The following is a 22304-nucleotide window of genomic DNA, read 5'->3' on the forward strand; positions in this document are numbered from 1 at the left end:
GAATCGGAGCCGCAGACCCACGGCTGGTCCAGCTCCTCCCTCCCGGAGCTCTGCCCCCCGGGGCAGCCGTGGGACAGCGGGAGCAGAGCCCAGTGCCAGGAATTTCAGGAAAAAAGAGAAATACCCAGGCAGTGAAGCGCTCCTGGTGGGCTGGGCCCCTCCAGGGCAGGTGCCACAGCCCCTGCAGCACCTCCCTGCCACCCCCAGCTGATAAGGGGGACCTGGGGCTCCTTATCAAGGCTCTCACCGGGCAGGAGGTGCCAGACCCAGCAGCTGCACCCCGGCTGATAAGGCAGGAGTGTCCAGCTGCGAGGTGGGCACCCAAATTGGGGCTTATCTCCAGGATCCAGGGGGATTTATTTATATTTTTTTCACTTTTCAAATCTCCAAGTTCTCTAACAGCTGAGCACCACCTGGCTCGGGGGGTTTATCCTTCCCACCAGCAGCTCGGGGCTGCCCTGGCAGCTGCCAAAGCCACCGAGCAGCAAATTCAAAGTTATTTCCTTTTAATTGGCACGTTCAGCATCAGATAATTGTGTTTTTCTTCCCTGGGATGGAATTCCCAGAGAAGCTGTGGCCGCTCCATCCCTGGAGATGTCCAAGGCCCGGTTGGAGCAAGCTGGGATAGTGCGAGGTTGCCCATGGATGATTTTAAAGGTCCCTCCCAGCCCAAACCATTCCATGATTTTAATGTGGAAAGGAAAAGGCCCAGGTTTCTGGCATTTTATGAAACCTTTAGAAAAGGGATCAGAGTAAATAGAAGTGGTTAGTTCATTTTTAATCTTATTTGCAGCACAACCAGCTGGAATTTTATGTCCTGTCAGCTTTTTTTTTAACAAGCTTGGGTGCCAGAGCCTTGTAGGAAAGAGTTTTCACATGGGAACCAATTCCCCATCCCACAGATCAGCCCCTTCCCAGCACATCCCAGCCTCATCCTTCCTCAGGAACACCCAAAATGCCCCGAAATACAAATTAAACTCCGAGTCTGGACCTCACTCCCAGCCCCATCTTGAGATCCAAGGCAGCGTCAGCCTCAGGAGATGCCTGGAAAAGGGTCCAGCCTGGGTTTTCCTGCCCGCCTGCATCCTGGGAATGCGGAGCCACGGGGAAATTCATCTGCTTGGAAACCTGGGGTGTCCCAGTTATTTTTCAGATCTGCCAACTCCGGGAATATAAACAAACAGCGTTGTTTTGTCTTCGGGCTTGTCTGACCCACTTTTGGGAGCAGCAGCCCCCGGTTTGAAGCCTTCATGAGGTGCTGGAGTTGGGATTGGTGCTGGAAAATCAAGGGAAACAGGAATTCCTGCTCTGCTACAAGCTCGGAGCAGGGGTTAATGCGGCTTTTTTTTTTTTTTTTTCTCCCCAAAAAAAAGTGGTGGAGCCCATCGGAATTAAACAATTTAATCATGACCCTGCAGGCAGAGCAGGATCGTTCCCAGCTTTCATCACATTCCCCGAACTTTCTCCTTTCTGCCTGAGTCACCGAGGGATTGGTTCCGCAGCCAGGTTTTTGTGTAACATCAACACGGGGTGAGCTGGTGCCAGGGAGAGCCACCGGCAAAGAAAATTCGGGAGAATTGAGCCCTAATCGTTCTCCAGGGGGTTCTTCCAGCCCCAAACCATCCCAAAACGGGAAAAGACAGCCCTGGAACTCCAGCAAAACCAGGCAGGGAGCTCCAGCCCCCCTGACTTTGTGCCAGCTCCGAGGGGAAGGCGCGGACTCCGGGAATTTGGCCGCTGCGTTTTCTTTCAGCGCTCACATAACCTGACCTAATTCCCCCTTGCCGGGCGGGCTGGGTGGCACAGGGAGAGGCAGTGCCCGCTGTGTGTAATTAAACTGCTTTGGGATTATTTCCTGCACCAAAGTTTGTTGGTTTTTGGTTGGTTTTTTTCCCCCCCAACTCGCCTTTCTGGTTTGGAGCCCTGGGGAAACAATGGGAGGGAGGAGCTGGAGGTGATTTCAGGAGGAGCTGGAGGCGCTGGGCAGAGGAGCCCACAGGGGTTGGGGCTGGAGCTCCTGGTTTTGTCCTGGCTTTGTTTCCAGAACTCGGCAAAATTAGAGCCAGAAAGGAGGGGAAAGCCTGGCTTGGGATTCAGGGAATGGGAATTTGGGGGAGAGAGAAAAGGGAAGGGAAGGGAAGGGAAGGGAAGGGAAGGGAAGGGAAGGGAAGGGAAGGGAAGGGAAGGGAAGGGAAGGGAAGGGAAGGGAAGGATCTGGGGAGAGCTCAGAGCCCCTTGCAGGGCCTAAAGGGGCTCCAGGAGAGCTGGAGAGGGCCCTGGGACAAGGGATGGAGGAACAGGACACAGGGAATGGCTTCCCAGTGCCAGAGGGCAGGGCTGGATGGGATACTGGGAGGGAATTCCTGGCTGGGAGGGTGGGGAGGGGCTGGGATGGAATTCCCAGAGGAGCTGTGGCTGCCCAGGGACCCCTGGGAGTCTCCAGGGCCAGGTTGGACGGGGTTTGGAGCACCTTGGGATAGTGGAAGATGTCGGGATTGGAGCTGGATGAGCTTTAAGGTCCTTCCAACCCAAACCATTCCAGGATTCTGTGACCCTGCTCATGCCCCTCGCATGGCCTCGGTGACATTGGTTAATTCTGATGGGCAAACAAACGTGATTAAAACGGGATTAAAAGATGGTGAGGAAAAAAGGCTGCAATGAGGACTCAGGTGGGATCTGAGCCTTCTCCCAGAGCCCAAGCAAAGAAGAACTCCCCTTTATTCACCCCAAAGCCAGCGCAGCTTCGGGAGCTCGGGCCGCTCCTCCAGCTTTGGAACGGGAACCTTTTAACGAATAGACCCTGAAATGCCGGGAGGAAAATCCTTCTGGGAGACCCTTCCAGCCGCGTCCCCTCCTCTCCACACCCCGCGGCCGGCCCCGGGCTGCTCCCCGCCATCAGCAGCGCCAGCCCCGGCTGCTCCCTATCGGCGCTTCCCGGTCCCGCCGATAGCCCGGAGGGTGCGGCCGGGGGCGCGGGGTCCCCGAGATAGGGACCCCCACCCACCCCCACACCTCGCCGGGGCACAGGAGCGACCTGTCTCTGTCCCTGTCCCTATCCCAGGGGTGGTTTCTCCTTGGAAAAGCCCAATTCCCAATGCTGCTCCAGCTCCTCCTCCGAGTCTCCCCATCCCGCCGATCCCCAGCACGGCTCGGTCGCAGCTTCTCCCAGACCGCACGAAGCGGGATCGGGTGCTTGGAAAGCCCTTCCTGCCGCGCTCCTCGGAGCTCCCGAGGCGGGATTCCAGAGGGAGCCGGTTTCGTGCCGCGGAATGGGATCATTCCCAACATCCCGCGTTCCCTCCGGCCCGGGGAGCGCAGGCAGCTGGGAGTGATCAGCGCTCTGCCAGCCGCGCTCCAGCGGCAGCTCCTCTCCCGTTTTCCCTGTTTTCCAATATTTCTGCCCCCCATCCTGGCCCAGAGCAGCCCCTGGGCAGAAATCGCTGGAGACACAGAAACCTTTCCCTTTTTCCTTTCCATTCTTTCCCTTTTCCCTTTCTTTCCCCTTTCCTTATTTCTTCCCCTTTTCCTTTCTTTCTTCCTTACTCCTTTCCCCTTTTCCTTCTCTTTTCACCTTTCCTGTCCCCTTTCCCCTTCCATTATTTCCTTACTCCTTTCCCTTCCCCTTTCCTTATTCCTCTCCTTTTTCCTTTCCTTTCCCCTTTCCTTATTTCCTTACTCCTTCCCCTTCTCCTTCCCTTATTCCTTCCCCATTTTTTCTTTCCCCTTCCCTTATTCCTTTCCTTTTTCATGTTTCCTTCCCTTTTTCCTTTCCTTCTTCCTTACTACTTTCCCCTTTTCTTTCTCTTTTCACCTTTCCTTTCCCCTTTCCTTTTTCCTTTCCCCTTTCCTTACTCCTTTTCTTTCTCCTTTCCTTATTCCTCTCCTTTTTCCTTTCCTTACTCCTTTTCTTTCTCCTTTCCCCTTTCCTTATCCCTTATTTCCTTACTCCTTTCCCTTCTCCTTTCCTTATTCCTTTCCCATTTTTTCTTTCCCCTTCCCTTATTCCTTTCCTTTTTCCTTATTCCTTCCCTTTTTTCCTTCCGTTCCTCCCTTGGAATAATTTCCCATCCCAAATCCCTTGCTCTCCTGCCCACACCCAGCCCCGCCGGGGATGGGTTCCACATCCAGCCCAGCTTTCCCTGCAAATCCATGAGGTTATTCCCGTTATTCCCACCTTATCCTTGCCGGGATAAACTTTCTCCTTCCATTTCTCCAGAGAAATCTTGGAGCAGGCACAGGCGCTGCTGCCGCTCAGCGGCAACGCCCGGGAGGGTTCCCGTTTTCCCCATGGATTTCCCGCACCTTCCAGGCAAAGAAAGGTTCTTTCCTCGGATTTTTTTTCTTAATCAGATTAATTAATTTAGTCTTTATATCGTAAATATTTAGATATTTATTACAGGTGCTACAACACCGCTGTATATTTATAATAATGTAATAATGCAATATATAATAATGCATTTCAGAATATTGGCACACTCACAGCTATAAACTGAATTTATTCCAAACTATTGGCATACTGATAACTATAAATTTTATATATTTCAAAATATTGACCCGTTTATAGCTATAAACTGAATTTATTCCAAACTATTGGCATATTGATAACTATAAACTTTATATATTTCAAAATATTGACCCATTTATAGCTATAAATTGAATTTATTCCAAACTGTTGACACATTTATAACAATAAAGTTCATATATTTCAAACTATTGGCACGTTTCTAGCCATAGCTCCCTATTTCTGCGGTTAAACGCCGGTTTTGTAGCGATTTTTGGCTGGTTTTACCTGCAGCGCACCGGGACCCATGGCCACGCCCACTTTGCCGAGGCCACGCCCACCTGGCCACGCCCCCTCCCGGAGCCACGCCCCCGGGGAAATCCCTTCCCGGGTCCGCCGTGACGTCAGCGCGCACTGCGTCACGTCCGGCGGCGCACCCGGAAGTGGCGCGGGGCCGGTTGCCATGGGGCGGCCCGGGAGGTGAAGCGAGGGGGAGAGGGCGGGGGGGGGACACCGGGATGGGGATCGGGAATGGGATTGGAAATGGGATTGGGATCCCGGGACACACCCCGGCCCCCGCAGGGCCGCGGGGATTGGGGGGAGCCGAGCCGGGCGCTGCGGGATGCTGGCGGCCGTGGGGACGGGCGGGGGGCCTGGAGCAGCGCGTTCCGCTCCGCGTCCTTTTCCCGTCCTTTTCCCGTCCCTGTCTCCATCCCGTTCCCTCATCCCCGTCCCCGGGCGGCGGCGGCGCTGCCGGAGCAGTCGCGCTTTGCCTTCGTGGCAGCTCGGGCGGGAGCTTCCCTCAGGATGGGGCGGGGGCGGGAGGGAGAGGCAGCCCCGGGCTGTGTCCGTGTGCTGGCGTTCCCGCTTTTCTTTTGGAATATTCCTGATGTTTTATCGTGTCGGGGGTCAGCTCCTTGTCGGGACTGGCTGTGCGGGGTCACAGAATCCCGGGAACCTCAAAGCCCATCCAGTGCCAGCCCTGCCATGCCCAGGGACACCTCCCGCTGTCCCAGCTTATCCCAGCCTGGCCTTGGGCACTTCCAGGGATCCAGGGGCAGCCCCAGCTCCTCTGGGAATTCCATCCCGTTCAATACTTTCCTCATCCTTGTGGCCCTGCTTGGTCCCACAGATGATCCCTTTATTCCTCATCCCGGAATGCCCAGCACTGGACTCACGTCCCGGTGCAGCCGCAGCAGCGCTGAGGGAAGGGGAGGGATCCCATCCCGGGCTCTGCCCTCAGGGATCTTCCCAGTGCTGGGCAGGGAGCAGCTCGCTGTGGTTTTCCCTCAGGAGCAGAGGAGGGATGGCTTTGGGAAGGTTGGATGTTCCCGGGCCGTCCGAGGCCACCGGCTGAGGCTCCAGCAGCAGCTGCTCCTTGTGCTGCCCCGATCCCAAAATGGGCAGGTGAGAACCCCAAAGGGGCTGTGGGATTAACTGGGCTGGCTTTGGAGTGAAGGGCAGGGAACCTGATCAGGAGTTCCAGCGTGGGAATGGTGTCCTGAGTCCGCTCAACCCAGAACAAAATCCTGGAGTGGGTTGGGTGGGAAGGGGCCTTAGGGATCATCCCATTCCATGCCCAGGGACACTTCCCACCATCCCAGGGCGCTCCAGCCTGGCCTTGGGCACTGCCAGGGATCCAGGGGCAGCCACAGCTCCTCTGGGAATTCCAGCCCAGCCCCTCCTCACCCTCCCAGCCAGGAATTCCCTCCCAGTATCCCATCCAGCCCTGCCCTCTGGCAGTGGGAAGCCATTCCCTGTGTCCTGTCCCTCCATCCCTTGTCCCAGGGCCCTCTCCAGCTCTCCTGGAGCCCCTTAAGGCCCTGGGAGACTGCCCTGAGCTCTCCCCAGACCTTCTCCAGTATCATCCCCAAATTCCCATTCCCTGAATCCCAAACCAGGCTTTTCCCTCCTTTCTGGCTCTAATTTTGCCGCGAGTTCTGGAAATAAAGCCAGGATTAAAAAAGGAGCTCCAGCCCCAACCCCTGTGGGATCCTTCCACCCTCCTCAACCCAGACCACTCCCAGCAACGGGGCAGCTGTGGGAATTCCATCCCGGCTCCTTCCCACCCTCCCGGGGAATTGTTCCGACGCGAATCCATCGCTCCATGCGGTCCTTTATCCCCCTCTGGATTGCAGGATCAGCATCTCCTGCCTGCTGCCAGCCTCGTGGCACTTCAGCCTGTCCCCCGTGGGCTGCCCCCGCATCCTGGGCACCCCCCTGAGGCAGCTGCTGCTCCTGGGGGCCGCGGCGCTGCTGCTCTGCTCCCTGCTCCTCATCCGCAGCAAGTACGGCCGGGCCGCCCGCGACAGGAGCTCCCACAGGTGAGGGGAAGGGGGAATTCCGGGGAAATTCCGCGGGAAAGGGGGAAATGGGGAGAGAATTAAATGGGAAAGGGGGAAGTGGGGAGAGAATTCTGTGGGAAATGGGGAAAGAATTCCATGGGAAAGAGCTAAGTGGGGAAAGAATTAAATGGGAAAGGGGGAAATGGGGAGAGAATTCCATGGGAAATGGGGAAAGAATTAAATGGGAAAGGGGGAAGTGGGGAAAGAATTCCATGGGAAATGGGGAAATGGGGAAAGAATTCTGTGGGAAATGGGGAAAGAATTCCATGGGAAAGAGCTAAGTGGGGAAAGAATTCCGTGGGAAATGGGGAAAGAATTAAATGGGAAAGGGGGAAGTGGGGAAAGAATTCCGTGGGAAATGGGGAAATGGGGAAAGAATTCTGTGGGAAATGGGGAAAGAATTCCGTGGGAAATGGGGAAATGGGGAAAGAATTCCATGGGAAAGAGGGAAGTGGGGAAAGAATTCCATGGGAAAGAGGGAAGTGGGGAAAGAATTCCTTGGGAAAGAGGGAAATGGGGAAAGAATTCCTTGGGAAAGAGGGAAGTGGGGAAAGAATTCCGTGGAATAGAGGGAAATGGGGAAAGAGGGAATGGGGAAAGAATTCCATGGGAAAGAGGGAAGTGGGGAAAGAGGGAATGGGGAAAGAATTCAATGAAAAAGAGGGAAGTGGAGCTCTGGGAGAAAGGGGGAAAGAATTCCATGGAATAGAGGGAAACGGGGAAAGAATTCTGTGGGAAAGAGGGAATGGGGGAAGAGGGAATGGGGAAAGAATTCCGTGGGAAAGAGGGAACTCCCTGCTCCTCATCTGCAGCAGCCTGGGACAGGAGCTCCCACAGGTGAGAGGAGGAGGGAATTCCATGGTAAAGAGGGAATGGGGAAAGAATTCCGTGGGAAATGGGGAAAGAATTCAATGGAAAATAGGGAAATGGAGCTCTGGGAGAAAGGGGGAAAGAATTCCATGGAAAAGGAGCTCTGGGGAAAAAGGGAAGCACTCCCGGGCTGTGTTGGGGGAGAGGAAAAGAGGCTCTTCCCATCAATCTTTATCTTTCCTGAAAGAAACCCCTTCCTGCTTTTTTTAGGAATCTCTCCTTTATCAGTAATTCCTGTGCTCGTATTTTATGTCTCCGTAGCAGCTCCAGCGGCAAAAATTCTCCATAATAAATCATTTTGGGAATTGCTTCCAGCATTTCTGTGGGAATTCGGTCCTGGAGGGTGGCATTTCCCTTGGAATTTTCTGTTCAGTGGGGACAGGACACAGGGAATGGCTTCCCAGTGCCAGAGGGCAGGGATAGGTGGGATACTGGGATGGAATTCCCAGAGCAGCTGTGGCTGCTCCTGGATCCCTGGAAGTGCCCAAGGCCAGGTTGGAGCAGCCTGGGACAGTGGGAGGTGGCTCTGGAAAGGTGGGAATGATCCTGGATGTTGTGTGGAGAGCTCACAGCACTTCCATGTGGGAAGGGAAGGGAAAATCTGGGAAGTGGAGAGGGATTCCTCATCAGGAAGGACAAGGAGTGAAGGGTTTGAACTGAAAGAGAGGAGATTGAGGTTGGATTTATGGAAGGAATTCCTGGCTGGGAGGGTGGGAAGGGGCTGGGATGGAATTCCCAGAGCAGCTGTGGCTGCCCCTGGATCCCTGGCAGTGCCCAAGGCCAGGCTGGAGCCCCCTGGGACAGTGGGAGGTGTCCCTGTGGGTGGCCCTGGATGGGCTTTAAGCTCCCTTCCCACCCACCTCATTCCAAAATCCCCTGAAATGCTGGAAAACATCCCATTTCCAGTCGGATTTGGACCAAAACACCCCATGCCTGGAACTCCCTGGAGCAATTCCCATTTTTCTTTTGTTTCCCCCAGGTACCTGGCCGGGGTGACGGACACGGAAGCCACGGACACCAAGAACCCCAACCTGAACTACGGGATCGTGGTGGATTGCGGCAGCAGCGGCTCCAGGATCTTCGTGTACTGCTGGCCCCGGCACAACGGGAACCCCCACGAGCTCCTGGACATCCAGCAGATGAGGGACAGCAACAGGAGACCCGTGGTGATGAAAATCAAACCAGGTACCAGGAAAAACTGGGAAAAACTGGGAAAAACCATGGGATTTCTCCGTGTTTTCCTCTCCTGTCTGCGCTCCAGAGTGTCTGGATAAGGGGGATTTGAAGCTCGTGAGCATGGAACAGCTCTGGGGTGTTTTGGGATTGGTTTGCAGGGATTTTTTGTGGAGTTTAAGTCTGGAATGGGGCAGGAGGGAGAGGTTTTTCCATGGATGAGGCAGCTGTGTCCCCACGAGCTCCAGGACATCCAGCAGATGAGGGACAGCAACAGGAGAAGGTGGTGATGGAAATCAAAGCAGGGACTGGGAAAAATCAGCTCCATGTGGGAATTCCTCTGTGTTTTCCTCTCCGGCTCTTTGGAGTGTGTGGATAAAGGATATTTCCAGTTTGTGAGCACAGAACAGCTCTGGGGTGTTTTGGGATTGGTTTGCAGGGAGTTAAGGTCTGGGAATGGGGCAGGAGGGAGAAGTTTTTCCATGGATAAGGCAGGAGCTGTCCCCACGAGCTCCTGGACATCCAGCAGATGAGGGACAGCAACAGGAGACCCGTGGTGATGGAAATCAAACCAGGTACCGGGAAAAACTGGGAAAAACCATGGGATTTCTCTGTGTTTTCCTCTCCTGTCTGTGCTTCCTGCGCTCCAGAGTGTCTGGATAAGGGATACTTCCAGCATGGAACAGCTCCGGGGTTTTTTGGGATTGGTTTGCAGGGAGTTAAGGTCTGAAATGGGGCAGGAGGGAGAGGTTTTTCCATGGATGAGGCAGCTGTGTCCCCACGAGCTCCTGGGCATCCAACAGATGAGGGACAGCAACAGGAGAAGGAAATCAAACCAGAGACTGGGAAAAACTGGGAAAAACCATGGGATTTCTCTGTGTTTTCCTCTCCTGTCTGTGCTTCCTGCGCTCCAGAGTGTCTGGATAAGGGATACTTCCAGCATGGAACAGCTCCAGGGTTTTTTGGGATTGGTTTGCAAGGAGTTTAAGTCTGGAATGGGGCAGGAGGGAGAGGTTTTTCCATGGATAAGGCAGCTGCTGCTCCTGTTACCATTTAAAGGAAAAAGGCATTTTTATGAAAGTTTTTTTATAGGAACCACCATGGAATTCTTGGGGTTTTGGGATTTTTCTGCTCTTTATTTAAGGAAGGAATAATTGGCTTCCTGCCGAATTATTTGAGCTAATTATTATTAATAATTACCTAATAATTATAAGCCTAATCACATCTAAGTTTAGTTCATGGTTTAAAGGAACGCCAGCTCTCCCCTCCACCCTTATTTCCCTGGTTTTACAGCTGATTTCCCACTTGACTTATTCATTCCCCTTCCTGCTGCTGCTCAGGATTTTCCAGGGAACCTTCCCGGGATTTTCCAGCCGGAGCTGCCTCGCTTCCCAGCATTTCTGTTTTCCCAGGAATTTCGGAGTTCGCCGGCTCTCCCGACAAAGTCAGCGATTACATCTCGCCCCTGCTCAGCTTCGCCGCCGAGCACGTGCCCCGCTCCAAGCACAAGGAGACTCCTCTGTACATCCTGTGCACCGCTGGCATGAGGATCCTGCCGGAGAGGTGATTCCCTGCCTTTTTTTGGGGAGTTTTTTGGGGTTTTTTGGGATTTCCAGCAGCGGTTTGTAACCCTCCCCGTGGGATTTTGCAGCCAGCAGAAGGCCATCCTGGAGGATCTGCTCACGGACATCCCCGTGCACTTCGACTTCCTCTTCTCGGACTCGCACGCTGAGGTGATTTCAGGGAAGCAGGAAGGTAGGTGGAGCTTGGAAAAGGTGTCTGGGGAATGTTTAGGAATTCCAAGGGATGCTTTGGGGTGGTTTTGGTGCTTTTTCAAATCCTGCTTTGCTTGAGAGTTTTTATTCCTCGGGAGATCGGGAGTGTGGGGATGATGTGAGCTCCTGACTGGCCGAACCTTTGCTAATTATCCCTGAAATTTTAATGGAATTTGTTTCCTCTGCCTTTGGGGAGGGAGAGGGAAGGATCAAGCACCACATTCCTGATGGAGGGAGCTTTGCAGGCTGAGGTGATTTCGAAAGCAGAGATCACCAGAGCCTTAAAATCCCTTTAAAAGTGAATTCCCTGAATTTCTTCCCTGAATTTTACACGTGGAAGTGCCTTTAATTCATTTAATCAGGAATTTTGTCATGGCTCTGACCTGGGAGTGGAGATAACAGTCAGGAATTCTTGATTCCTCAGGAATTCATGATTCCTCAGGAATGTTTAACTTGTAAGATTTTATAAAATAAAGTAAAAAAGAGCAACAGCAGAGCTGAACTCACGCGGGGAAAAAGGAATTCAAACGTTTCCATTTGCTTTGAAGTCGAAATTCCAGCTGTTCCTGCTATCCCTGAAATTCCAGATGTGTTTTCTTGCACCTGCAGGAGTCTATGCATGGATTGGGATCAACTTTGTCCTTGGAAGATTTGAGCACACGGACGACGGTGAGGATCTGACTGAGGAACTGGGGCACAGGGGTCGGTCCAGGTGATGATTTTCCAGCCAGATGTTGGAATTCCAGCCATGGGAATTGCATTTCCAGGCATTTCCAGATGTTGGGAAGGTGTTTCCAGCCAGATGTTGGCCCCACTCCCACCCACACCTTTAACACCCACGAGCAGCAGCTCCTCTGGGCCCTCCCTGCCTGGATCCCAGGGATTTTTCCCTATATCCCAGTGATTTCTCCCTGTTCCCCAGAGGATGAGGCCACGGTGGAGGTGCAGATCCTGGGAAGCGAGCTCCAGGATCCCATTTTCCCTCCCTGGCTGTATCCCAGGGATTTTCCTGCTGACTTTTCCCAATATCCCAGTGATTTTTCCCAATATCCCAGTTATTTTCCCTGTTCCCCAGAGGACGCAGCCGTGATGGAGGCGCACATCCTGGGAAACAAATCCCAGTTAATTTTCCCTGTATCCCAGTTAATTTTCCCTGTATCCCAGTGATTTTCCAGCTGATTTCTCCCTATTTCCCACCGATTTTCCCTGTTCCCCAGAGGACGAGGCCATGGTGGAGGTGCAGTTCCAGGAAATATCCTGGTGATTTCTCCCTGTATCCCAGTGATTTTCCCTGTTTCCCAGAGGACAATCCTGGGAAGCGAGCGCCGGGATCCCACTTTCCCTTCCTGGCTGTATCCCAGGGGTTTTCCCACTGATTTTTCCCACATTTCCCCAGAGGATGAAGCCATGCTGGAGGTGCAGTTCCAGGAAATATCCCGGTGATTTCTCCCTGTATCCCATTGATTTTCCCTGTTTCCCAGAGGACAATCCTGGGAAGCGAGCACCAGGATCCCATTTTCCCTCCCTGGCTGTATCCCAGGGATTTTCCTGCTGACTTTTCCCAATATCCCAGTGATTTTCCCTGTTCCCCAGAGGACGCAGCCGTGATGGAGGCACACATCCCGGGAAACGAATCCCAGTTAATTTTCCCTGTATCCCAGTTAATTTTCCCTGTATCCCAGTGATTTTCCAGCTGATTTCTCCCTATTTCCCACCGATTTTCCCTGTTCCCCAGAGGACGAGGCCATGGTGGAGGTGCAGATCCCGGGAAGCGAGCGCCGGGATCCCATTTTCCGGAAGAGGACCGTGGGGATCCTGGACATGGGCGGCGTTTCCACGCAGATCGCGTACGAAGTCCCCCAAAGTGTAAGCGTTGCCTCCCCGCAGCAGGTCATTATCCGTGCAATTCCCTCTTCCCTCGGGAATGATTTTAATGCCTTTTCCTTTCTTTCCCATCCTTCGGAATCCTCCATCCCATCCCATTCCCAAAGCGAGAGAGACGATGGCAGCGCGAGGCCTCCGCCAGCTAAGAATTCCTTTTGTGTTTTCCATCATTCCCATCACTCAGATCCTGCATTCATCCGGAATTTTTAGTCTTTTTTCCAGACAATTTTCAATCCCTTAAATTCCAAATTCTGCATCCCGGGGCTTAAAACCCCCAAAATCCCTGGTGGTTCCTAGAAAAAAACTTCCATAAAAACGACTTTTTCCTTTCATTTTTGGGAGCAATGGAATGAGCGGTTTTGTGAATGTCATGGAGTTGCTTTGTCCCGAGTCTTAAATGGGACATAAACCGCTCCAATTCCATGGAATTCTGGAGGAATTCCTGAATATTTTAAGCTGAACATCCCATGAAATGAATTGGGAATCATCTAAAGGAAGAACAGCAGAAAATGCCTGTGTTTGGCTCTGTTCCAGGAATGGATTTTTGAAATCCTGTGGAATATTTTCCTAATTACGGGGTTTTAATTAATTTGGAATTAATAAAATCTGGATATTCAGATCCAGTTCAGATCCAGTCAGAAATTAACTGGGAATAGGGATGAAAATTCCTGGCTGTGGGGTGGTTTTATCTGAGCAGAAACGGGTGTAAAATAGGGATTTTGGTCATGGAATCTGTCCTGGGAATTGGGATTGGGAAAGGGGGAAGTGGAGCAGAGAATTCAGGAGCCACAACTCACGTTTTCCCATGGGAGAAGAAAATTCCAGGCTCCACAGGAGCAATTCCCAGGCTTTGCAGCTCCTTGAGTGTCAGCAGGGCCGGGAATCTGGAATTCCAAGATTTTGCTCTCCGTATGAAATGATTTTTCAAAATTATTTGGGAGATGATCATTCCTGAGGAAAACTCCTCAGTTTTGCTCTCCCTACAAAATAATCTTGGATTTTACAATTACCATGGGAAATGATTATCCCAGAGGAAAACTCAAAAACCTGGGCTCTCCAGGGATGGAAAATGTTGGAAAAGCTGCCCAGGGCAGCGTGGAGTCCCCATTCCTGGGAATACCCAAAACCCCACGGATGTGGCTCTTGAGGATGTTGGATCGATGATCTTAAAGATCTTTTCCAACCAGAACAATCCCACGATCCTGTGGATCGGGAGATGAGCGAGGGCTGAATTTAGAGGTGTCCAGGACATTGGAAAAAATTCCTTTCAGGGTCGGGATCATCCCGTTCATTCCTGATTTTGCTGCAGGAGGAAGTGGCCAAGAATTTGCTGGCGGAGTTTAATTTGGGGTGTGACGCCCACCAGACGGAGCACGTGTACCGGGTGTACGTGGCAACATTCCTGGGATTCGGTGGGAATGCGGCCCGGCAGAGATACGAGGACAACCTGTTCTCCAGCACCCTGCTCAGCAACAGGTACTGGGAATTCCCCGGGGAATTCGGGGCTGATCCATCCCTGGAAGTGTCCAACTGGAATTGAGGTTGGATTTATGGAAGGAGCTCCTCCCTGTGAGGGTGGGGAGGGGCTGGGATGGAATTCCCAGAGCAGCTGCGGCTGCTCCTGGATCCCTGGAAGTGTCCAAGGCCAGGTTGGGATAAGCTGGGACAGTGGGAGGTGGCTCTGGAAAGATGGGAAAGGTGGGAATGATCCTGGATGTTGTGTGGAGAGCTCACAGCACTTCCATGTGGGAAGGGAAGGGAAGGGAAGGGAAGGGAAGGGAAGGGAAGGGAAGGGAAGGGAAGGGAAGGGAAGGGAAGGGAAGGGAAGGGAAGGGAAGGGAAGGGAAGGGAAGGGAAGGGAAGGGAAAATCTGGGAAGTGGAGAGGGATTCCTCCTCAGGAAGTGGAGGACAAGGAGTAATGGGTTCAAACTGGAATTGAGGTTGGATTTATGGAAGGAATTCCTGGCTGGGAGTGTGGGGAGAGGCTGGGCTGGAATTCCCAGAGCAGCCGTGGCTGCCCCTGGATATTTCCATCCCGTCAGCAATGAATTCATTCACCATTCCAACCCATCCATTGAACGAAGCAAACCCCAATTTCTCCCCATTCCAGGGGAAACTCCCCAACTTTTCCAGCCGAGCCTGGCTGTTCCCAACCTCTCCTCCCTATTCCCCCCAGGCTGCTGGGCAGGCAGAGCGGCCTGAGCCCGGATTCGCCATTCCTGGATCCCTGCCTTCCCCTGGATGCGCGGGACGAGCTGCGGCAGCGCGGCCTCACACTGCACCTGCGCGGCACCGGCGACTTCCAGCTGTGCCGGGAGCTGCTCCGGCCGCTCCTCAACCGAACCAACGGCACCCGCAGCTCCCTGAACGGCGTTTTCCAGCCGCCCGTGCGCTTCCAGGACAGCGAATTCTACGGATTCTCCGAGTTCTACTACTGCACCGAGGACGTGCTGCGCATGGGCGGCGACTACAGCGCCGCCAGGTTCACCAGGGCGGCCAAGGTGGGGCGGGAGGAGAGCCGGGATTGAGCCGGGATTGATTTGGGATTGATTTGGGATTGAGCCGGGATTGGTTTGGGATTGAGCCGGGATTGATTTGGGATTGATTCGGGATTGATCCAGGATTGAACCAGGATTGATCCGGGATTGATTTGCGATTGATTTGGGATTGATTTGGGATTGATTTAGGATTGATTTGGGATTGATCCGGGATTGAGCCGGGATTGATTTGGGATTGATTTGGGGTTGATTTGGGATTGGTTTGGGATTGGTTTGGGATTGAGCCAGGATTGATTTGGGATTGATTTGGGATTGATTTGGGATTGATTTGGGATTGATTTGGGATTGATTTGGGATTGAGCCAGGATTGATCCGGGATTGATTTGGGATTGATCCAGGATTGATTTGGGATTGATCCGGGATTGTTCTCCGGGGTTTTAACTCCGCGCCGGGGTTTGGTCGCCAGAGTCCCGCGGTGAAATTTTTTCCGCGGGAAATGCTGAATTTCTGTAGGGAATCCCGAATTTCTTAGGGAATGCCAGATTGCCTTAGGCAAGCCCAGATTTTCTGAAGAAATCCCGAATTTCTTGGGAAATCATAGATTTTCATAGGAAATCGCAAATTCCCTTAAGAAATCCCAAATTTCTTGGGAAATCCCAAGTTCCCTTAGGAAAGCCAAGATTTCCTTGGGAAATCCCAAATTTCGTAGGAAATCCCAAGATTTCCTTAAGGAATCCCAGATTTCCATAGGAAATCCCAAATTTCCTTAGGAAATCCCAAATTTTTTTAAGAAATCCAGAATTCCCTTAGGAAATCCCAAATTCCCTTAGGAAAGCCCAGATTTTCTTAAGAAATCCCAAATTTTTTAGGAAATCCCAAGATTTCCTTAAGGAATCCCAAGTTTCCTTAGGAAAGCCCAGATTTCCTTGGGAAATCCCAAATTTCCTAGGAAATCCCAAGATTTCCTTAAGGAATCCCAAGTTCCTTTAGGAAATCCCAGATTTCCTTAGGAAATCCCAAATTTTTTTAAGAAATCCCAAATTCCCTTAGGAAATCCCAAGTTTCCTTAGGAAATCCCAGATTTCCTCCTCAGAACTCCCCGTTCCTCACCCAAGGCCAGGCTGGATGGGATTTGGAGCCACCTGGGATCGCAGAATTGATCCCTTCCCATGGAAGTGCTTGGAACCAGAGAATCCCTGAATCCCTTGGGACCCCAAACAATTCCATGGCTCTGTGATTGAACTTTCCTGGAAAACAGGGATTTTCAATGATAAAACAGCAGAACCGGGAAAATCCATTCGGCATCCTTGTTGTTTTCTAGGAGTGTCTGAATTAGTGGGTGTTCCGGTTTGGCCAAATTTAGAAATGTATATATACTCTGAGAGAAGGCACAACCACCCCTCCCCCCACCAGGTTCGGGAAAAAAAAAATAAATTTTCCTCGAAGGAAAGTGAAGAAGATAAAACTATTTATTTAACAAGCACACGGGAAAGGAAAATAATGTTAAATGGTAAAATCTTTCGCTGTAGAGGAAAAACCTGGGAAAGTGTTCGAGTCCTCCCTTTGGTCTCCTCGGAGCTGGGGCTTGGCCCAGGGCCAGGCCCTCTGTGCCCGGTGGAAAGTCCTCCCGATGTGCTCTGATGTTACAGCAATCAGGCAGTCCAGTAGAAAAGGGAGAAAATCCGAAATTCCAGAGAAGGAAAAGTTCAGCTCTCAGCCTCTCTCCAGAGAACAAGGAACTGGAACAAAACTGGCCAAAAGCTGACTGGAAAAAAAACTGCCAGCCGGGTGCTTCCTCGCTCCCCCCCTGCCCCAGCTGGAAAAAAAAACCTGCTATCTTTATGTGACCTTGAACAAGTTTCAAACTGCTTTGAGAAAGTTTTGCTCAGTTTTTTCTTCCCCCTCTCAGGCTCAGTTCAGAGGCATAGAAAGGCCAATAATTAATTTCTGGGCATAGGCAGCGATATGGGATACACATCATAAGGTCACCCCAAGACAGTGGGAAAAGTCTGGGAAATTCTTGGGAAAAGACTGGGAAATTCTTGGGAAAAGATCCTTTTCCTCTTCTTTTGTGCCCTTTTCCCGGTGTTATTCCTGGAGAATTCCGTTTTTTTGGAAGCAGGTGAAGCTACAACACACAGCAATGAGCCAATTCCCAAAAAACAGAGCTTCGCTTTCCCGCTCCCAACAACATTCCCGAACATTAATTCCACCCCGAACTCCACGCACGGCTCGAAACATTCCCCCAAAATTCGGGATCCGCCTTCCTGCCAGCACGAGCTGCTGTTGTGTTTTCACGTCGGGAATTCCAGAGCGTTTTATCCGCTGGGATTTCCCTTCTCCAGGCGGAAGGAGTGCTGGGATCGACACCGAGCCGTGCCCTGAATCAAATCCCTCTTGATGGGAGAGAATTTACTGAAATCCTTGCAAGGAATTTCAAAGATAAACCGAGATTTTCCTGGAGTTTCAGTGCTTCCAGAGAGTTCTTTATTGAGTCTTATCAGAGGAACAGAGCCACCAGCATGACCCAGGTACAGCATGGAAGGAAGGAAAGTAGGAATGAGTCCAATTATCAAGATTTACACGGCCTTCTAAAGATATTTTAACCAATAGTTACTAAAAACGTGCATTATTTTCACTTTCCTACCCGTTATTCAGTAACACGGGCAGGAACTGCGGAATTCTCTATCCAATCATCCCAAACCACTTTTACTGCAGAACGTGGAGTGGTAGAAGAAGGAGAAGAAGGTTTAGAGAACAACAACAATCCTCCACTTGGATCTTTTTTACTCTCATCTCTTTACTACAAAGAGAAGCCCAAAACCTCTAAATTTCCACCCTGTGCCAATCTCCCATCGTCGTCCATCACCTCATTCCCACCTCTGCATTTTCCAGTTCTTGTCTGACTGCTGCTAATTTTTTCCAAGGTTTGAAGCTAAACCAGCGTTGTTCGGGGGGGGAAGAACCCTTAAAAACAGGCAGAGAAATATTCTCGGCACTCTGGGTTCGTACAGGGGTGATTCCCGTTTTCCCTGTTTTCCCTTTTTCCCTGTTTTCCCTGTTTTCCCGCAGGAATACTGTGCCACCAGGTGGTCGGTGCTGCGGCAGCGCTTCGAGCGTGGGCTCTACGCCTCGCACGCGGACCTGCACCGCCTCAAGTGAGTCCGAGCCCGGCCCGGGCCTGCTCCGGGCATCCCGGGCAGTGGGGGGAAAACTGGGAAAAGCCTGGGAATTCTGTGTTTGGGTGTGCCTGGTGGTCATGGGAATGCTGAGCTGAGCTGATCCCGCTGTTGCTGCCTGATCCTGCTGTGCTGGCTGAGCCCTCTGATCTCTCTGTCCCCCTCAGTGACCCCCACTGACCCTCAGTGACCCCTCTGTCCCCCCCTGACCCCCACTGTCCCCCACTGTCCCCCACTGTCCCCACTGACCCCTCTGACCCCACTGACCCCTCTGTCCCCCTCTGTCCCTCACTGACCCCTCTGTCCCCACTGACCCCTCTGTCCCCTCTGACCCCGCTGTTCCCGCTGTTCCCAGGTTCCAGTGCTTTAAGTCCGCCTGGATGTTCGAGGTTTTCCACCGGGGATTCTCCTTCCCCGAGAGCTACGGGAGCCTCAAGACGGCCCTGCAGGTCTATGACAAGGAGGTGCAGTGGACCCTGGGGGCCATCCTGTACCGGACCCGCTTCCTGCCCCTGAGGTACCCCTCAAAAACCCGGGAAGAGCCTTTGGGACGGGAATTTTGGGGTGGGAAGAGGTGGCGATCCCTCAAATTGTGCTTTTTAGAGCCTGTTCCCCAAAATGGGCTCTGATTCCCGCCCTGAGCCACGCTGGAACTGGAATTTTGCCTCAAAAATTTGCCCGTTGTCCCTCTGCTCTTTCCCAAGGCTCTCAAAAATCTGGGAAAGAGCAGAGGGACAGGAATTTTGGCATGGGAGCAGTGTGGTGATCCCTCAAACTCTGATTTTTAGACATTCTCCCCCCCAAAACGGGCTCTGATTCCCGCCCTGAGCCACGCTGGAACGAGAATTTTGCCTCAAAAATTTGCCCGTTGTCCCTCTGCTCTTTCCAAGGTTTTCAAAAATCTGGGAAACATCTTTGGGACGGGAATTTTGGCATGGGAACAGTGTGGTGATCCCTCAAACTCTGATTTTTAGACACTCTTCCCCCAGAATGGGCTCTGATTCCCACCCTGAGCCACGTTGGAACGGGAATTTTGCCTCCCAAGCCGTGCCCATTTTCCCTCTGCTCTTTCCCAAGGCTCTCAAAATCTGGGAAAGAGCAGAGGGACGGGAATTTTGGCATGGGAGCAGCGTGGTGATCCCTCAAACTCTGATTTTTAGATACTCTCCCCCGCCAAAACAGGCTCTGATTCCCACCCTGAGCCAAGTTGGAACGGGAATTTTGCCTCAAAAATTTGCCCGTTGTCCCTCTGCTCTTTCCCAGGGACATCCAGCAGGAGAATTTCCGTGGGAGCCACTCCCACTGGAGGAGCTTCTCCTTCGTGTACAACCACCACCTGTTCTCCGCCTGCTTCCTGGTGGTGCTGCTCTCCATCCTGCTCTACCTGCTCCGCCTGCGGCGCATCCACCGCCGCCTCTCCCACGGCGCCTCCTCCCCGGCCCTCTGGATCCCGGAGAAGATCCCGATCCCACAGAAGATCCCGGGGCCCCTGTGAGATTTTGGGATGATGGGAGGGGCGCTGGGGTGGTTCATCCACACACACACACACACACACGTAGAAAACAAAAAGCCATTTTTGCCTCAGGGTTCCTCCTTTTGTTGCCCCTCGGATTCCGTGGGATGAGCAGAGAAATCCGGGAAAAGGGGGTCGGGAGGGAAAAATGCCAAAAATGACTTTGTTGGGAATGTTGCACTTTGGGGTGTGCAGGGACTGGGCAGAGGAGAGGATGAGTGGGAATTCCCAGTTTTGGGAAGATCCCAAATCCCGGGATGAGCGAGGACTGCTGGGATTTGCCAGATTCCAGCATTGCCATCCCTGCTCCCAGTTTGGAGCCTCAACGGGAATTCCAGAGGTTCCAAAAGTAGGAAAAAAAACCCCTTTTAGGACACTTTATGGGATTTTCCCTTCTGGAATCGCTCCCCCGATGGAGAAGGAGAAGGTGCCTGGGCAGAGGAGAGGATGAGTGGGAATTCCCAGCTTTGGGAAGATCCCAAATCCCAGGATGAGCGAGGACTGCTGGGATTTGCCAGATTCCAGCATTGCCATCCCTGCTCCCAGTTTGGAATCTCAAAGAGCAGGAATTCCAAAAGCAGGAAGAAAACCCCTTTTAGGACACTCGACGGGATTTTTCCCTTCTGGAATCGCTCCCCTGATGGAGAAGGAAAATCCCTCGCATCCAATGCTGTGCTTCCATAAAAATCCTCTCCAATCACTTCGGCCCCCTCGTGCCAGCTCCTCCTTTTTCCTTGGAAGCTTTGCCCTCCCGGTGGCACCAGCTGGATCCTTCATTTCTGTTCCATGACCACGGAGAGACCTCCCGGAGACACCGGGAACGGAGCTGGGAAACCGGAGGGGAGCGCGCCCGGGGTCTGCCCGAGCCCCTGGAAATTAATTTATATTTTATTTAAAGCTCTCGGTTTTACTTGAAAGGAACTTTGTCCGTGATTAAAAGTGGGGTTTGTACGAACCTGGGGGCCCTGGGTGTTTTCTTGGATCGCTTCTGCAGCTGGAAAACTTCCTGCTCTTCTGGAAAGGCAGGAAAATGCTGGGAGATGGGGTGGGTTTATTGCTGGGGAGCTGGGTACGTTGGTTCTGGGGTTTTTTAATCATCATTAATCCGAAAATCGGGGTGTTTCAAATTGTTCCATTGTTTCATTGCCTGGGTTTGATGCGGTTTTACCTTTGCAGAGAGAATTGAGGCTGGAGCTGCTCCATTCCACCTAAATTTGGGTGCTGAACTCCTGCTCCTCCCACCCAGCTGGAGTCAGAATTCCCTGGATTTGGGGTGGAATTTTGGAGCAGAATCCTGCTCTGGACGTTCAGAACTCACAAATGTCTTCCTTTAAAAAGGATGGTTTGGAGCAGAGTTTAAATCAAAATCTGGTTCAGTTTAAATTTAAATCTGATTCTGTTTAAATTAAAATCTGTTTTAATTTAAATTGAAATCTGATTTAAATTTAAATCGAAATCTGATTTAGTTTAAATTTAAATCTGATTCAGTTTAAATTAAAATCTGTTTTAATTTCAATTGAAATCTGTTTTAATTTAAATCGAAATCTTATTTAAATTTAAATTTGATTCAGTTTAAATTAAAATCTGTTTTAATTTAAATAGGAATCTGATTTAGTTTAAATTTAAATCTGATCTAATTTCAATCAAAGTCTGATTTAATTTCAATTGAAATCTGATTCAGTTTAAATTTAAATCTGATTCAGTTTAAATTAAAATCTGTTTTAATTTCATTTTAAATCTGTTTTAATTTAAATAGGAATCTGATTTAGTTTAAATTTAAATCTTATCTAATTTCAATCAAAATCTGATCTAATCTTAATGAAAATCTGATTTAATTTCAATCAAAATCTGATTCAGTTTAAATTAAAATGTTTTAATTTCATTTTAAATCTGTTCTAATTTAAATTGAAATCTGATTTAATTTAAATTGAAATCTGATTTAATTTCAATCAAAATCTGATTTAATTTAAATTTCATTCCAAAATCCTTGGATATTTTTGAGTGAGGGATGAGAAAATCCAGGGCTGGCAATGGGGTTCAGACCCAAACTGGTAAGAATTATCCCAAATCTGACACTGCCAGTGCTTCCAGAGCCTGAATTTCCTGCTCTGAGCTGCCCAAACCTCCAATTTTAGGCTTAGATTAAAAAAAAACCCATGGTGGGGAAGGGTCTGTGGGACTTGGAAATTCCCAGGCAGAAGTGGCAGGGTCTGGAATCCAGCAAGGGAAAAAAAAGGCCCCAAAAAGCCATTTTAAAAGGCCCCAAAAAAACCCATAAAAATGGAACAAAATCGGGGGGAAAACGAAATAAAAAATTTTGAAAAACCGCTTTTAAACCTTTGGAAGGGAAATGGTTCAGCCCTAAAATAAAACTTCCTTTCGGCGGAGGGGGGGTCACGGAATTCCGGCCTGGTTTGGGTGGGAAGGGACCCTAAAGCCCGTCCGGATCCGTGGATTTCCACGGGCAGGGGCAGCTCCCACCATCCCAGGCTGCTCCGAGCCCTTCCCACCTGGGATTCCCGGGATTTGTGGCACCTCCGTGTCCTTTTTCCCACCCCGATGCCG

The 22304-nt window shown here is 51.2% G+C and overlaps 1 protein-coding gene across 5 annotated transcripts; it reads left to right on the top strand.

Moving 5' to 3' along the window:
• Nucleotides 1-4897: 4897 nt before the first annotated feature.
• ENTPD4 (ectonucleoside triphosphate diphosphohydrolase 4) lies at nucleotides 4898-20694 on the top strand. 5 transcript variants are annotated; one of them, XM_032092061.1, is made up of 13 exons: nucleotides 4898-4981; nucleotides 5795-5908; nucleotides 6640-6825; nucleotides 8696-8901; nucleotides 10302-10452; nucleotides 10541-10644; nucleotides 11274-11333; nucleotides 12400-12554; nucleotides 13858-14024; nucleotides 14726-15050; nucleotides 18120-18205; nucleotides 18582-18743; nucleotides 19490-20694. In XM_032092061.1, the coding sequence occupies exons 2-13, from the start codon at nucleotides 5901-5903 to the stop codon at nucleotides 19719-19721; spliced, it is 1842 nt and encodes a 613-aa protein (XP_031947952.1). In that variant the 5' UTR covers nucleotides 4898-4981; nucleotides 5795-5900; the 3' UTR covers nucleotides 19722-20694. The 5 variants fall into 5 exon arrangements, with proteins under 5 accessions (XP_031947952.1, XP_031947954.1, XP_031947955.1 ...); XM_032092063.1 differs by having other exon boundaries at nucleotides 12400-12530; XM_032092062.1 differs by having other exon boundaries at nucleotides 4914-4981; nucleotides 5801-5908.
• The last annotated feature ends 1610 nt before the right edge of the window (nucleotides 20695-22304 follow it).

Source organism: Corvus moneduloides, chromosome 27 (genome assembly GCF_009650955.1).
Source record: "Corvus moneduloides isolate bCorMon1 chromosome 27, bCorMon1.pri, whole genome shotgun sequence".
Classification (NCBI taxonomy): domain Eukaryota; kingdom Metazoa; phylum Chordata; class Aves; order Passeriformes; family Corvidae; genus Corvus; species Corvus moneduloides.

Bases quoted from the DNA above. Each gene is read 5' to 3' on its own strand.
- ENTPD4 (XM_032092061.1), top strand. The intron at 18,206-18,581 runs GTGAGTCCGAGC...CGCTGTTCCCAG, and splicing joins GCGGACCTGCACCGCCTCAA to GTTCCAGTGCTTTAAGTCCG. The intron at 18,744-19,489 runs GTACCCCTCAAA...GCTCTTTCCCAG, and splicing joins ACCCGCTTCCTGCCCCTGAG to GGACATCCAGCAGGAGAATT.